The sequence below is a fragment of the Pituophis catenifer genome, unplaced genomic scaffold (assembly GCF_029215685.1).
Source record: "Pituophis catenifer annectens isolate HBS135680 unplaced genomic scaffold, rPitCat1.0.hap2 SCAF_7, whole genome shotgun sequence".
Classification (NCBI taxonomy): Eukaryota; Metazoa; Chordata; class Lepidosauria; order Squamata; family Colubridae; genus Pituophis; species Pituophis catenifer.
The window spans coordinates 77,847,261-77,862,967 of record NW_027256887.1 but is presented as its reverse complement, the minus strand read 5'-3'; the positions used below and the strand labels follow the sequence as shown (position 1 = coordinate 77,862,967).

Below are 15,707 nucleotides of genomic sequence, written 5' to 3'. Positions count from 1 at the left end.
TAGCTTGTATTCCTGAATCAGTTATCGTCATATATGTATGTGCTGCTGTCATGAAACATTTAAATCATGTAGTTGCAGATTGCTCAAAAATATGTTGCCTTTTCCTAAATGCAGAAATTTTATTTAAAACTCACCCAACCTTTCTCACTTCCCTGTTCATGTTTTTGTGCTTAGTTTCAGAAAAAGTGAATGTGTTGACAAAAGTATTGAAGGGTAGGCATTCAGAATAAGAAATAATTCTGTGTTTTGTGCAGTCCTGTCAGTGTTTTGGCATACTTACTTACCCAAATAAAGTGTTAGATCCAAAATTCAATATCCGAAGACCTTAAAATCTAACACTGGGACTTAGGAAGTGATTGCCTTTTGCATATTTGCATAAAATTTGCAAATTTTGAAAATGCAAATGCAACTAATAACTTTGGGACCCCAAAGATTATTTTATTTTATTTTACTTTATTTTTTGTAAAGCTACTGTATATGCTTCCATTGCGTATTTCCAAATTCTGAAGTATTTGTATTCTGTAGTTTCATGTTATATTTCAAGCAGCATTTTTGTTTATTGTTGTCTTTCTGTATTGAGTGTTATTATGTTGAACTGATCTTGCTCCATTTTGTGTATTTCTTTTATTTTTGCCTTTGCTACTCCTTCCCCTCCCTCCCCATTTTTAAAGTCGATTTACATACCACACGCCTTGGCATTCAAGAGATCATTTGCATCAAAGGTAGTGTCTCCATTCTCATTGACTGGCCATTGTTGCATGCATTCCTGTTATTAACCTACCAGCTTCTTAGCCTATATCTCCTCTGCTCTTTCCTGCCTCCATTTATACTAATACAACCTGAGATTGTGCATGTACGCAGCAATTAACAACATCAACACAACAGATCATCTTCAAGTCCCAAAACATCAAGTCCATTTGAAGTGTATTGAAGATCCAGCTGGGAAAACTGTAGATTTTAATCACAGTTTTTGGAGGCACTCTACAAAGTGCTTACCTTGGTGGGTTGGATATTTGCCCTGTACCTAAAAGAGGGATTGATCTAAATATTACCACATATTACAGATTCTACCTCCATTTTATTCTTAAAACAACTCTTCAAAGGTAGGTTAAACAGAGAGGAAAGGATGGGTTCAGAGTCAACCAGGGATCTGTCTTTGGATCTTCATGATTGATCTTAATATTGTAGCCCCGTCACTGTACCATGTTGAGTCTTGATTGATGAGTATCCACTGTGGCCTTGTGTGGGTAAGAAAGACTTTTGAGAGGCATAGATCGTGGCCTATGGATACATACGAAGCAATTATGGTTGTAGGTTTGAGTCGTGAAGGGGAAAAAATGAAATAAGCAGTCCATCAATTTGTTTATCTTATGCCAATTACATGAACTATACATTCTCTCCAAATTATTAATTTCACTATGGAACTGATTATCAGACTGATGTAGTAGAAGGCTTAAAGCAGCTTTAAGCTGTAATTGGAGCTTCCCAAATTTTGGTCTTTTCTGTTCCTAATTGGAGAAGACTAATTTAAAGGGACACGGAAGAGATTTCTTGTTGTATGACATCTTTTCAGCTCTAATGAACTCTAGTGGTGACTTTAATGTTATCCTTCTCTTCCTTCATCTTATCTGTTTAGGGATTCAGCTACAATGATCTAGCGCTCAATTGATTTATTTATTTTTAATGAGGTGAAAATGTGGGAAACGGGAAAACAGCCTTTAGCTGCTTATATAAATGAGGATCTGCTCTCTTAATATAAAAGGAGATACAGTAAATGGTCATAAAGCATATATTACAATTGCCATGGGAATCTTTTTATTAGACACATAGGAATTTTTAAACTCTAAAAGGAATTATACAAGTCACATAACTATCTTGAAAATAAATATGTGCATTAATCACTTAGATGTCATATTTTAGATGCTGGATTTCGTATTTTTTTAAAAAGATGAATCATAGTGTTGGAAGAAACATCCTTCTAGGTTCTGCTCCAAGTGGGGAAAAAGACACTGGAGACATGGAGACTGCTTGGAAAGATGGTTTAATGGTGGACAGGATCACATGGCTTGAGTTCCTGAACAGAAAAAGGGGCAGATACAGTAAATCCTCGGGTTTTTATGCTCTCTCTGGCTCTGCATTTCTTGGGGCCCCGAAAGAGTATCCTGATTGGTTGTCAGACTTCCAGGGGGTGGGGGCCTTGCTGGCTGATGGTCACATGTGCTTCCCAGGTCACATGTGGAGAGTTTCTGCTGCTATTGTGTAGAGGGCTAATCCTATCTTTGTTGGATCTTTGGCAATTCCTACTTTGGCTCTGCCTGAAGGAGGTAGATCTTTGTTATGTAGAATAGACTGGCCCAAGCCTTAATGGCCCATTGACAAAGGGTGGGGACAGGAAGGTGGGAGCTGCTTTGTCTGTAAAATATGCTTCTCGTATTTCTCATCCAGGGAAATATAATATTCTGCCTTTTTCATATTTCCTAAAATATTTCACTCTTCCAGGAAAGGGGTGGGTGCTAACTTCCTACAATAGCATTATAGGACAATTTATATAGCAGCTATGGTGTAAATGCAGCTACTGCTGGTGTATCTTTTAAGACTATTGTTAATATGATTCCATTATATCTTTAATGACATGAATTTTCTCCTCAAATATTGACCTGATAGGCAAAACATTTATAATAAAGGAGAATATTTGCAGTTTAGGGTTGAAATGAGGGGTCTTTGGTGCTCCCTGATTTTACCTAGTTTGGGTAATGAAACATCTAGAAAACAACCAAGCTCAGAGAGCACCAAGGATCCCATTTTCTAGCCTACCTTCTCCCAAGTACTTTGGTTGAAGATACGTTGGAAGTTGATTTGTTTTAAATATTATGATGGAGAATTCAGCCCTTTTCCTGTGGTGTGGTTTCCAAGTGAATCACAAAATGCATAATATATCTCTTCTCATTATGTTGAGAGTGCAACTTGGGTCATTCAAAGGGTTTTTGAAATGTGAATTGAATTGCAGACTACAGGTAGTCCTCAATTTACAACAGTTTGCTTAGTGACCATTCGAAGTTACAATGGCACTGAAAAAAGTGACTTATGACCATTTTTCACACACTTATGACCATTGCAGCATGCCCATGGTCACGTGATTTATGTTCGGAAGCTTGACAACTGACTCACATTTATGACTGTTGCAGTGTCCAAGGGTCATGGGATCACCTTTTGCAACCTTCTGATAAGCAATTCACTTAACGACCATGTTACTAATTTAACAACTGCAGTGATTCACTTAACAAATGTGGCAAGAAAAGTCGTAAAATGGGGCAAAATTCACTGAACAAATTTCTCACTTAGCAACATAAATTTGGGGCTCAGTTGTGGTTGCATGTTGAGGACTACCTATAAAGTCTTAGCCACAGCATTGAAAAGGCTCTTGGCCACGCACCATACTTTGCTCAGATATATTTAGCCCAGTTCTTTACATGTTTGCTAAATAGATCCATAAGGAATAATACATAGGATTTTATATGTAGTAAGAACATGAATGAAATCAAGAGCATCTCTCCTGTATGTGACAGGCCATAAGGAGCATTAAGAAGACAGTCATAACTTCAAGCTCTCTGTCAAAATCACTGCTTTGCATCTGGTTCAAGCCTCTTCCTTCCCCTCTTAGAACTCCACCAAAGCTCACCTGCTGCGCCATTAGCTCACATCCACCTGGGAGGACAACTTGCTTGCTGAACAGAAAGCACAGCAAGTGGCACAGTGCTCTAGAAAGTAGAATGCTTCAATCCCAGAATCTAGGGATAAATTTCAGCAAGGGATTAGACTATGTTGCTATTTCTTGTTACTGCAGAAAGCCTACACGGAGGAGGAACTCAACGCCAAACTGACCAGGCGAGTACAGAAAGCCGCTCGTCGTCAAGCCAAACAAGAAGAACTGAAGAGGTTACACAGGGCCCAGGTACAGTTATCCCTTTTTGGGAAAATGCTTTGCATGAATGCGTAAGAAGGAAAACACCTTGGGCCTATCTCTCTCTGCATTGTGCATCAGAAAATATACTTCAGATTTACGAAATCCTTAAAGAAAATATACCTCAGATTTATGAAGTCCTTAAAGAAAATATACCTCAGATTTATGAAATCCTTAAAGAAAATATACCTCAGATTTATGAAGTCCTTAAAGAAAATATACCTTAGATTTATGAAGTCGTTAAAGAAAATATACCTCAGATTTATGAAATCCTTAAAGAAGATAGTAGTCATTCAAGTACAACTTGAAGTTTTATCTCTGCCTGCTTGCTTTAATGTTGGGCAGTATAGTATATTGGGGGTGCTACTGTAAAAGTCCTACAAAATCTGAGGTTCAAGAAGGGAAAGAATAAATTACTGCATCATCATATATAGCAAAGGTTTTCTTTCCAGCTGTGAGTATTATTCTGTGGCTGCATCTCCAAGTGTCACTGTGGTAAAAGCTAGGGAGGGAGAGATATTCCTAACAGTTACTAGCCATAGATATGCACTTGACTATGTTGCAGTGGTCCTACAGAATCAACTGGTAGGGTGTGTAGAAATGGGACTGCTAATGGGCACGCCTTTCTTTGCAATACTAGAAGGGGAAAATCTCATTTATGCAGAGTGCACAGTCATTTTGGATCATTGTTTTCCTTCCATAGATCATCCAAAGACAATTAGAGCAGGTTGAAGAGAAGCAAAGGCAGCTGGAGGAGAGAGGAGTTGCAGTGGAAAAAGCCCTTCGGGGTGAAGCAGGTACTTTCCACTGTTCAGTATTGTGTCTGTCCTTTTTAGAAAAAAATGTTGTCAAATTTTCCTGCAAAAATATATATGACTTTTATGCTGTCTCTGGAAAACAGGTTGCTTTCTAAGCTGCAAATAGTTTTAATATATGAATGAAAATTCACCAGTTCCCTTATCTGCAAAGTTGTGTTCATGGCAAGATAACACTGTGGAAAGGGATTTCGATCCCAAACCTGTTTTTCAGCCTTTGGCCAATTCTTAATGTTTTCCAGAAAGTTGTGATGCACTTGTGCTTCGTTTCGGAACTAAAATTTGCCTTAGTAAGAAAAGCTCAGCTGTTTTCAGCAAGTGAAAGGGAGACAATGAAAATCTGTCATGGTTTTAATTCTTGATGTTGTGAGTTGAAATCAGTGGCCTTGCAAGGGACCATCACAGAACAGCCCCAACCAATGCCACATACTGTTTATTGATTTTTCACCAACCCAGTCTTCTCACCAAGATACATGGAACATACATTCATACAATGCATGAAATGGTGTTCTGCATCTTCTGTTCATAGAATGAGTTTGCACCCTTGGTGATTTGTTTTAGTGAGCATTTCCTAGAGTCAACATACCGTAGATGGAGATAGGAAAAAGTAAAAGTTCACAACAAACACAGGACTTCTACTTGAAATCTGATGTTTCCCCTTTTAAAATGTCAGTTGTAACCTTCCCTCAACTGGTAGTTCCTCAGAAGTTTTGGGATTAAGTCATATGAACATTCTAGATTTTAATGTCAAGCTATCAGAGAGTTGCAAATTGAACAGATCTGGAAGGCCCCAGATTAAGAAAATGAAAGCTTCTTGAACAGTATTAGTCATCACGCCATCTGTAGCAAATGTTATCAAAGTGTGATGACATTGTGTCATGCAGTAGGTTTCCCTGGACTTTGAGATGGAGGGAAATTATAAATGAGGATGTTGTGGGCAGGAAAGATGTGGGTCTAAAGCTTTTTTACACACAATACATATGTAGCAACCTCTGCATTATACTGGAAAGAGAGTTCCACAGCCTTGGGAGTGGAGTAGAGAAAGATAGACCCAAGACCACCACAGGAGGTGAACATCTCCAGTTAATAGTAGGAGTAGTTTTAGGAGGAGGTTTTTCTCTTGCATTGTATTGTCCCAAAGGTACTTTTTTAAAGGACTTCCCACCAGTTAGTTAGAACTGAAGACATTTGTTGGATGAGAATAACTTAAAGAAAAATCAGGAAGTCCAATTGCCTTTTAAAAAAAAGCACCTTTGGGACAACCTGAGAAATTCCCCTCCTGAGAACCTTCCCTCCTAGACCTCTTACATTGTATTGTAATCCCTTTATCAGTTCTAGAGAGGTTATCACCCATGCTTTTCTAAGGCATTGATGAAGATACATTTGAAGATAGTCTATAGCTAATTCATGCCTTTGTTAGTCCACTTTCCTGGTTCAACAGGGTGTGATGCTTTAATCCATTTGTGTCCTTTCACATGTAGATTTCCTTCAGATAGCTGCCAATGCAAGTTCTTTTCTTTTTGGTTGGGCTGTCTATGACATCCTGGTAAATAGGGCCACAAGAGACTGAGCAATCTTGTAAAATGAGAGGTCATTACCTCCCAAATATTACATGCAGTGATGGTGAGCTGGTAGGCAGAAGATCTTCATAGTTCCACTATATATATACAAAATGTGATGGGAGATAAGGAAAGTAGTGGCTGAGGAAAATATCCAGAGATCTGCCTTCCCCAAGGCTTCGCTTTTGGGCCAACCCATCATTACTGTTAATTGTCTTTTCAATTTAGGGTTAAGAATTTAAAATAGTTTGATACTATTATTGAAAAAGAAAGAGAATGTAGACTTTGTTCAGACTCTTCTGATATCAATTGGAACATACTATTTCTAGATGCACATGTCACTTCAATCTCAATAGTGACTTATCCTCAAGTATTTCCCACCTATATCTTCCCATGTGTTGTTTTTTTTTAAATGTAGTTTGTCAGTTTGATGCATTTAGCGGTAATCCCAAGTGAATCTCCCTGGTCTCAAAAGAATTAGATAGGTCTTGCCAAAAAAAAATACAATTATGGTGTGAAGTTAAGGGGCAGGACTTCTCTGTGGTATCCCCCACATCTTTCAAAACTCTACCCTCAACTCTACGCCTAGTCCAATCGCTTCTGGCATTTAAGAAGACACTAACATGCCATTCATTTTAAGTAGCCTTTAGTGCCTATATTATACTGATGGGTCACCTTGGACTTTTATTGTACTTCATTATAGTTTATTCTTGATACTGTTTTGTTGTTGTTGTTGTATACTGCACAGAATGCAGTGGTATAAAATTTTTGAAATAAATTACTGAAGAGCAGCATTGTCTCTCCTTTAATGACTAGTTGTCAGTGTGGCAAGAGATGATGCTCTTCTGACACTGCATGATGGGAAGAAAAACTTCCCATCCTTTGTTGGCTGATGATGTATGTTAAAATAACATCCTTGTAAAGTGGGTTGTTTCACTCTGGAGGTATACCTAGACTTGTGATGGTGAACCTATGGCACAGGTGCCACAGGTGGCACACGGAGCCATATCTGTGGGCACACGAGCGTTGCCCTAGCTCAGTTCCAGACACATGCGTGTGCCAGCCAGCTGGTTTTTGGGCCTTCCGGGCCCACCGGAAGTCAGGAAACGGGCTGTTTCTGGCCTCTGGAGGGCCTCCCGGGGGTGGGGAAGGCTGTTTTCACCCTCCCCAGGCTCCAAGAAAGCCTCTGGAGTCTGGGGAGGGTGAAAAATGGGCCTACTGGGCCTACCAGTAACCTTTTTGCCATAGTGTGCCAAAAGCAGGGGGAGCGCAGGGGGGAGGGGTCGAGCGCGCATGCGAAGGGGGTGGTGGGGCATGGGGAGGAATTGAATTATGGATGTGGGCACATGCGTGCACGACCTCTCCACACTTTCCCTGTTTTTGGCATGCGATGGAAAAAAGGTTAGCCATCACTGACCTTAGATATAACCTCTAGTTATATTTCTTTTTAGTATACATTTGATAAATAGCCAAAATGGATTGATGGCTAAGGTGTTGGACTACACAGAAAACCTCTCTTCTGCCTAAAGCACAAATTTGCACTCTATATATTGTTTTCTGTGGAGTTCTCTGCATTAAGCAAAATTTTTGTATTCTGTCAAGAGAATTATAGTTCATACAGTTTAGAAGTAACCTGAGATATCTTGGCACTGGAGGGGGAAAAAATCAAACTTCTATTTCTTCCCAATGGCAAATGAACAATAATCAAATTTTAATGCTTTTTAATAGTGCTTACAAACATTGGCAGTTGACGCCAACTTCTCTCTGTGTGCTGCCTAAGAAAGCCACAAAGGAAGGTTTGGTACATTGGGTGTGTTATTGGTAATTTCTTACTAGAAATTGAATTTCAAGTAATTAATATTCTATGTCTTTTTCTTCTTTTTATAACCCATAAAGGGGGATGCTTTTAATAAATAAAAATATTCACATAATTACTTTGCAAATATTTTTTTAAAATCACATTTTGGATCTAAAGGAAGTTCTACTGGAAGAATTTTCCTTTGGATCTCTCTGTAGAACATAATTTTGGGGAAGAATATTCCTTTTCTGCAGAAGAGACATGGCAACTCCTTAATGCCACTGAGTTTTGAGATTTTGTGTTGTTTTTATTACACTATTGCTCAGTTCCAACAGTGTTGGCCTGCACTTTTTAGTTCTGTGAAGAAGGCTACATCAGATGGACTACGTTAATTATTATTTTATTTATACAAAATGATTGTTTGTTGAGAAAAGTTGTTACATAGTTGTTTAACAACTGAGAATTTCTTAGGATCTCATAAGCAAACTCCTGGATTCTATTGAGTCCTATTGGTGAATGTTCCTCTGAAGAACGAGTAAAATGTAAAAAAAAATAGTTGGGAGAAGAAAACTTCGCATTTCTTTAGCCTCCTAGATAAAAGCAGGCAACATGGCTGAGCAACTGAAGGATGAAGGAAGAAAGTCATCCTTGAGGGGATTTTGGTGCTCTCTGAGCTTGGTTGCTTTCTTGCAGATATTTCAATATCCAAACGAGGTAATACCATCAGTCTGATATGATATTACCAGTCTATTACCTAGACTGAAGATGGAACAAGCAAACTCAGAGAATACCAAGAACCCCTCATTTCAAACCTGAGCTACAAATATTCTCCTTTAAAGTCATCCTTGCAACATTCAACAGTGTCCAATCCAGCGGCATTCATGGGAGCAGACTTTATCAACAAGTCGAGGTCGTACCACAGCAGCACGATCAAAGCCCTTCCCCTTTGTACATAAGTATAGTATCAACACATGTACACAAGGATGGAATTTCCACCATGCTGCTATGCCTGCCATCTTGACATTCTTGATCTCTCTCCTATGGACATAGTTGCCCCTTCCTACTTGGTTGAATGGAAAATACATATTACATACATTGAATTTCTTCCCACTGGAAAATGTTTGCAGAACCTTCCTTAATGCCCCTCCGATGACATATAAGAAACAGGGAAGTGCACATGCTGAAATAAACTTTACAAAACGTAGCCTGTTCCCTTTCTTTGCTTGGAAGTCCATCCCTGCCTGTCTTGCCTGCCTATTTTTTTAAAGGGAATGTTACTTCCTTTCCTTGTCTTTTTAGTATCTATCATATATATGTATGTGCATATGATGATTATAAAGATGCATGATTTATTGTTGTTTCTGTCTCTCTTTTCTCTCTCTCTCTCTCTGTCTTTCTCTGTACATTCTCATGTTTGCAATTTCTCTAATAGAATGCTTTGAAATCTGGGCAGGGAGTGGGGAGGGCAGGTGGGGGAGGGGGGACTTGAACCAATAACTCTCTCTCTTCACCAATTCCTTGTTGTAGACTATTGGGGAGAGTCTTATTACAGTGACCTCATCGACTTGCATCTGGGTGGTATGTATGGCAGACCCTCTCTTCTGGCACTAACCTTGCTGACACCCTCTCCTGCTCCAGTTCCCCTGCACTGACTTCTCGCCACCCCAGCTCACAAGCCATGAGATGGAACCACCCAATGGATTGGCGAGGGCACAACCCCTTTTCCAGCTCAAAGGAAAGACTTCATTCTCTAGAGCAGTCCTTTCATTAGCAGGTTTTTGTTTCAGAACTCAGTTTGGCTGGCAAGCACCAGACCGAGAAAGCAAATTATACCTGCCACGTGTACCTACCTTTTGTAACATGTGGAATTTGTCTTGTCTGGACATACAGTACATGGTTTCTTTCTTTCTTTTTTATTGTTTTCTATTCTTTCAAAATATAAGCCACCAAATGTTGTTTTGGAGTCAAGCAGCCTTTAAATCTAATAAATAAATAAATAAATGAGCAAACAATCAAGCTTGATGCTGTAAAAAAAGGAGGGATGGAAATAGATTAAGAGAAAGCTCCTTGTGATCCTCTAGAGCAGGGGTCAGCAACCTGCGGCTCTGGAGCCACATGTGGCTCTTTCACCCCTCTGCTGCGGCTCCCTATCATTCAAAATAGGTATCACAACCGCCAACATGCGACATCCGCCGGCACACGATTTATTGAGCTTTTCAACCCCCAGTAGGCCAACCATGGATAAATCCAACAAAAGAAAAGTTTCAGAAGAAAACAGAATGTTTAATTCAACTCTATATGCTAGTTTTGTGGCCGCTCAAGAAACAGTCAGGCACAGGAAGGGTTTTGTGGCTCCTGGTGTTTTCTTTTCTGTGGAAAATGGGTCCAAATGGCTCTTTGAGTGTTTAAGGTTGCAGACCCCTGCTCTAGAGTGATGTTTCTCAAACTTAAACCACTTTAAGGTATTTGGACTTCAACTTCCAGGATTCCTCGGCCAGCAGTTGCTATGCTTTCATTTCCTCCTTCAGAACCTTGGCCATCATTGCCAAGAATAATGGCAATAATGTAAGATGTAGTTCAGCATTAACTGATGGCTACAGGTTGCTCACTCTTGCATTAGATATAGTAACAACATACAGAAGAGACCTCAAAACTGCAGAGAATATGTGACAAGGCACAGACTGCTTTGAATATTAAAACAGTTTTTCAGATGGCCCTGGTTCAACTTTTTTCAAAGTGAAATCAGACTTGGCTTTCACATCAACTCAAGCTGTCCCTCCCTGAAGAAGAATCTCACTGCTCAAAATGACCTGTCAAGAAATTGGTCCTTTGTTCATAATGAAAACATCTTTTCTTTTTGTCCTAGGATTAATCATGTGTTTTATTCCTATAGTGAGTTTTTGGACTATTACTTCTAGGAATTGTGGTTTTCTGTTTTCATCCAGAACTGCGAGATCCATTCCTGGATATTTGCATAGGCCTAAGCATTGGGAATATTGATTAATTTAATTTAGACAAGTTTATTCAGTAACAAATTAATTAGAAATTCTATTCTTCTAGCAGCTTGATAGCATGACAGCCTATTTAGGAGGCTCAAATCTCTAAATCTCTTTCCATATGTAGCAGTCACTGAATTGAAAAGGGGCCATTATCGTTTGCTATACTGCACATTTTACACTTAGGAAGTGCCAGATGGAAGTATTTCTCAACCCTAGCAACTTTACGATGTGTGGATTTCACTGGTGGATTTTGGGAGCTGAAGTCCACACTTGTAAAGTTGAGAAATATAGTTCTAGATTACTATTACTCGAGCTGATGACTTTTGGAATGCAATTCATATTTTTGTTTTTGCATTCAGCTACTGTGAATTCCACTGTGTGAATGACAAAGACACATCAAACTCCAGTTTCACATATTCTTTCTTTAGAAATCTTGACAATCCTTTTTCCAAGGCTGTTAACCTTTTTCCATCCACCCTTGAAGCCTTGCTTCAAGAAAAAAGTGTGTTCATTTATACTTCATTTACAGTATAATTTTTTTTAATGTATTTCGGGATTCGATGGTTGCAAAAACCCCCCTATACATATTTCACTCATAGATTGCTTGAAGCTTCACATATGTGCTACTACATTCACAAACACTACAATTTATAGGGACGCAGTGCTAGTCCAATATATTTTGTTTTGTAAGATACAGGACAGAATCATGTTGTGTATTTATTTATGTTCAGTTTATATGGCTGCCTGCTTGCTAAACAATTCTGGGTGGCTAACAACATTAAAAGCAGCTAGAGATGCAAATAATAAAAATCCAGCAATAGTTTTTAAAAATACACAGTATTAATACCTTCGGTGCCAAAGTAAGAATTCATCTCATTTATCTTAACACATAATGATCACTGATTCAGCATCGTGCTCCGAGGGAAGAACCAAGTTTTCAGTGTCTTTCTAGAAAGCTTTGTGTCTATAGATGGAGCTGTAAAAGGGTTAATGCTAAGTTACACCTAGCAGGCTCTCCTTCCTGGCTGATGTTCTTCCCACTCTACTACTATTTCTGCTTCCTCTTCCTAATTCCTCCTGGAAAACAGTCTTCGTTTCACTTTTGCTAACTGATGGCTTTAAAAAATAGTTCTTGAAATAATTTAAAGGAACACTGTCATTTTTCATATAACAGTTTTACATTGCTCAAACAAACAAAAAAACGAATCAAATTTGCTTTCCATAACCTGTGTCCTTTGGCTATCTGCCTATTCCATTTGGAAAATGGACTGTATGCAGCACTACTACTTATTACTTTCTGCCTCGCTAAATAATTTTGGAATTATTTATATGGTGTTTCTTTCATTGAAATTATGCTAATAGAATGACACAATTTCCAGTTATTTCTCTTAAACCATGACATAAATATTTGCTTCTCAGCTATTTTTGAGATTTCAAAATCTAAACACCCAAAGGAAAAATGGATATTCCTTTAATTAAATGGCAGTATCCCTTTATATCAGTATTTCTCTGACTTGGCAACTTTAAGACATATGGATTGCTGGCTGGGATATTCTGGGAGTTGAAGCCCACACCTCTTAAATTTGCCAAGCTTGAGAAACATTGCTTTAAATGCAATGCTGTGTTAAGTGCAGAAAAGGAAAGTTGTGGCTTTCTAGTTGTAGTTCATGTTGTGTGACTGATGTTGATGCAATTACTTTGTCACGGGGCTGCCAGAATGCTCACAAATCGAATTGGAACTGGAATAGGAATTTCCAATTAAAATATCCAATTAAAATATCTACAATAAACTTAGCAGCTTTTATTAATATCTAATGAAGGGAGTCTTCAGTTACTATTGTGAAAATCTGAGGGATTAGTGTTTCCCTCCAAAAGAAACCCTCAGAATGTGACTTCATCTGAACAACTCGGTCAGAAGTGAGGAATTCTGGGAGCTGTGCCCCAATATATTTGCAAGGTGCTGTGTCGGGGAAAGTTGTTTAAATGTTGAGGGAGGGCATGTGAAAGCTCTAAGATAATTTATCACCAGTTTTAGCTTACTTGTGGTAAATCTCACTAGAGGACCTTGCTCTAACTCAACACTGAGTTTGACTGAAGTTGAATTTCTGAAATTAATTAGAAAAGGAAATATGTGAATCAAGGGTCCTTAAAGATGCAACAGTAGTTGGATCACGAGAGCTATTCCCTCATCTGAACTTGCCCAGAGACTGCTGTCTTGCAATCTCCTCATGAAAAGTGCTATCTGGAACACTTGTGGGTGATCTCGTGTCCTCTCCTTATCCAGAGAGGTATTATAAAGAGCCTGTCTACTCGCCGAATCATCTTCATTCTGCCAAGATCATCAGCTTCACTTTTAGTGAATTCATCTTCAGTTCACCATTTCTTCCCTGGAAGTCCGATGTTTTAGTGATGTTTTTATTTTGGATAATACCTGTATTGACAATTGATTCACCACTTAAGCAGTGGCAAAGGGATATATCTAACTTTATGTGGCAAGTGGAGGGGAAAAAAATCACAATTTAAACATAAGGTGTTACAAGATCCAAAGGAAAAAGGAAAACTAGTTTTACCCGACTTGAAATTATATTTTGCAGCTTGTTGTTTGGTTTGGATAAAAGACTGAATGCTGCTGGGAAATAAAAAGCTCTTAATGTTAGAAGGACATGACCTGAGATTTGGGTGGCATAGATATTTGTGATATGATAAAGTCAAAATTAATGTGAATGTTAAAAAATGTTAGATGTGCCATATTGAGAATATGAAACAGATACAAATCTAAACTGTGTCCAAAAACCTATTGTGGCTGTCAGCATTAGAAGACGATAGAACTTGCTGAGATTGCCAAGTTAATTTGCTTGATTAGAGAAAAAATATTTATTGCCAATTCAAAACCTGTTACAGACTTTTTGCATAAAACAAAAAAAAAATGAAATTTACAATTCATGGTTTTGATAATTAGATAGGATAGATCATAGAAAGGAGACATAATGCAACTTTGGAGAAAGAGGTAAATTTATAATTGTACTTATACCTGCTGTGAATCTACCTCTTTATATCTTTTTTTTCTTTCCTATTTTTCTTTTTCTTTCTGTCTTATACTTTGAACTTTATCTTTGCTTACTTTCTTCTAATTTTTATTCCTTACTCTATTTAAAGAGGTATCTTTTAGCTTAATTTGACCACTTACCTTTTACCTTGTTGTTACAAATCAAGATGTTTGGAAGTGAATTTCATTAGACTGCTGCTGCAGGAGCTGCCGTGATCAGTGGTAGGTTTTTGGATGCAGTAGAAGATGCTGGCTGCGAAGACCTGTACTGGCCCAAGGCCTGGGTATTGTAGAGATTGCCGTTATTTGCTTGCCTGTTCAAAAAATTAGGAAGCACTTGCTAATGGTCCCCAGCTACTAGGAGACACAGTGGGGAACACTCAGCGGTTGCCATTCTTTTAACAGCACCCATGAAACAAGAGAGTCCTCCATCATGGCCTTCCAGAACTGTTAGGGATTAATTTTAACCAGCAGTGCTGCACCAAGTGAATTTTAATGTTAGTCTCCAGTTTGGAGAATTAGATTTTGAAGTTTACTGTTTTAATTACAAGTATATTTTGTATTTTGTGCTGTGTTTCGTTTTGTAAGCTCTTTCAATTCATTAGAGTCCAATGGGTTTCAAGTGATGGTCAAATCTCATTTAAACAAACAAACAAACAAACAAACAAACAAACAAACAAACACGAGAGAACTAATTTTTCAGTTCTGTATTGAGTGTTGAGCTTTGCAAGCCTGTGAGATGTACAAGGTGTAGCTCTGCATTGGTTGATCAACAAAACAGTGGAGATGAATGTTATGTAATTCACCTATTTAATGCTTTGCTTCAACATTCCCTGCCCTGCACTATTCCAGATGTCTTCTACTAAAAAATCTATTACAATTGGACCATGTTTGTGGGAGATGATGGAGTTGCAGCCTGACATACATGGAAGATGTGAGAGTAGGGAAGTTTACTTTATTGTGTAGTATTTGATAGAAAGGATCTTTTTGAGGTTGGGGGAGTCTTTGCTGTTGGATTGGAGAAGGAGAGGTCTGTGACTCTGGTGACTTCAACAAGGTTTTTTCTGCAAAATTTAATTATTTGACAAATCATCCAAGGGATAGTCAGGCTACAAGGTTTTATAATTAAATTTAACACTTGATAGACCATGTAGATCTTTGATATGTGTTGTATAACCTGTGTACCAGTTAGCAACCTAGATGATGCATTTTATATATACTTTTAAAGGATTAGGTTAGATAGGAAACACTTTTCGGTAGTCTAAGTATGATGTCCTCATGCACAGATGACTGTTGCTACTTCAGAAATAGTCACGGTTGCTTCAGTGACTGTTATTGTGTAAACACTTTCTTTGTTATGGTTGCTACCTGTCAATCTAGAGGCTGTGAAAGTTCAAGAGGACATTCCCATGCTGCTTTGTTGATGCAAACCTAGTCAGTTAGAGCTGTAAAATTCCAATAGCTTGAAATAGATACCCAATCTGGGATCTTGAGAGAGAATTTAAAATTAAAACTTATTCTTCCAGATT

At 38.3% G+C, this 15,707-nt stretch overlaps 1 protein-coding gene across 3 annotated transcripts in view; it reads left to right on the top strand.

Moving 5' to 3' along the window:
* The window catches only part of MICAL3 (microtubule associated monooxygenase, calponin and LIM domain containing 3), a 195,125-nt gene that overhangs the window by 172,386 nt on the left and 7,032 nt on the right, over positions 1-15,707 (top strand). For all 3 annotated transcript variants that reach the window (XM_070947144.1, XM_070947143.1, XM_070947142.1), the window contains 4 exons: positions 672-722; positions 3,845-3,952; positions 4,665-4,758; positions 9,661-9,711. In XM_070947144.1, coding sequence (XP_070803245.1) covers positions 672-722; positions 3,845-3,952; positions 4,665-4,758; positions 9,661-9,711 — 304 coding nt within the window. The remainder of the gene's footprint in view (positions 1-671; positions 723-3,844; positions 3,953-4,664; positions 4,759-9,660; positions 9,712-15,707) is intronic.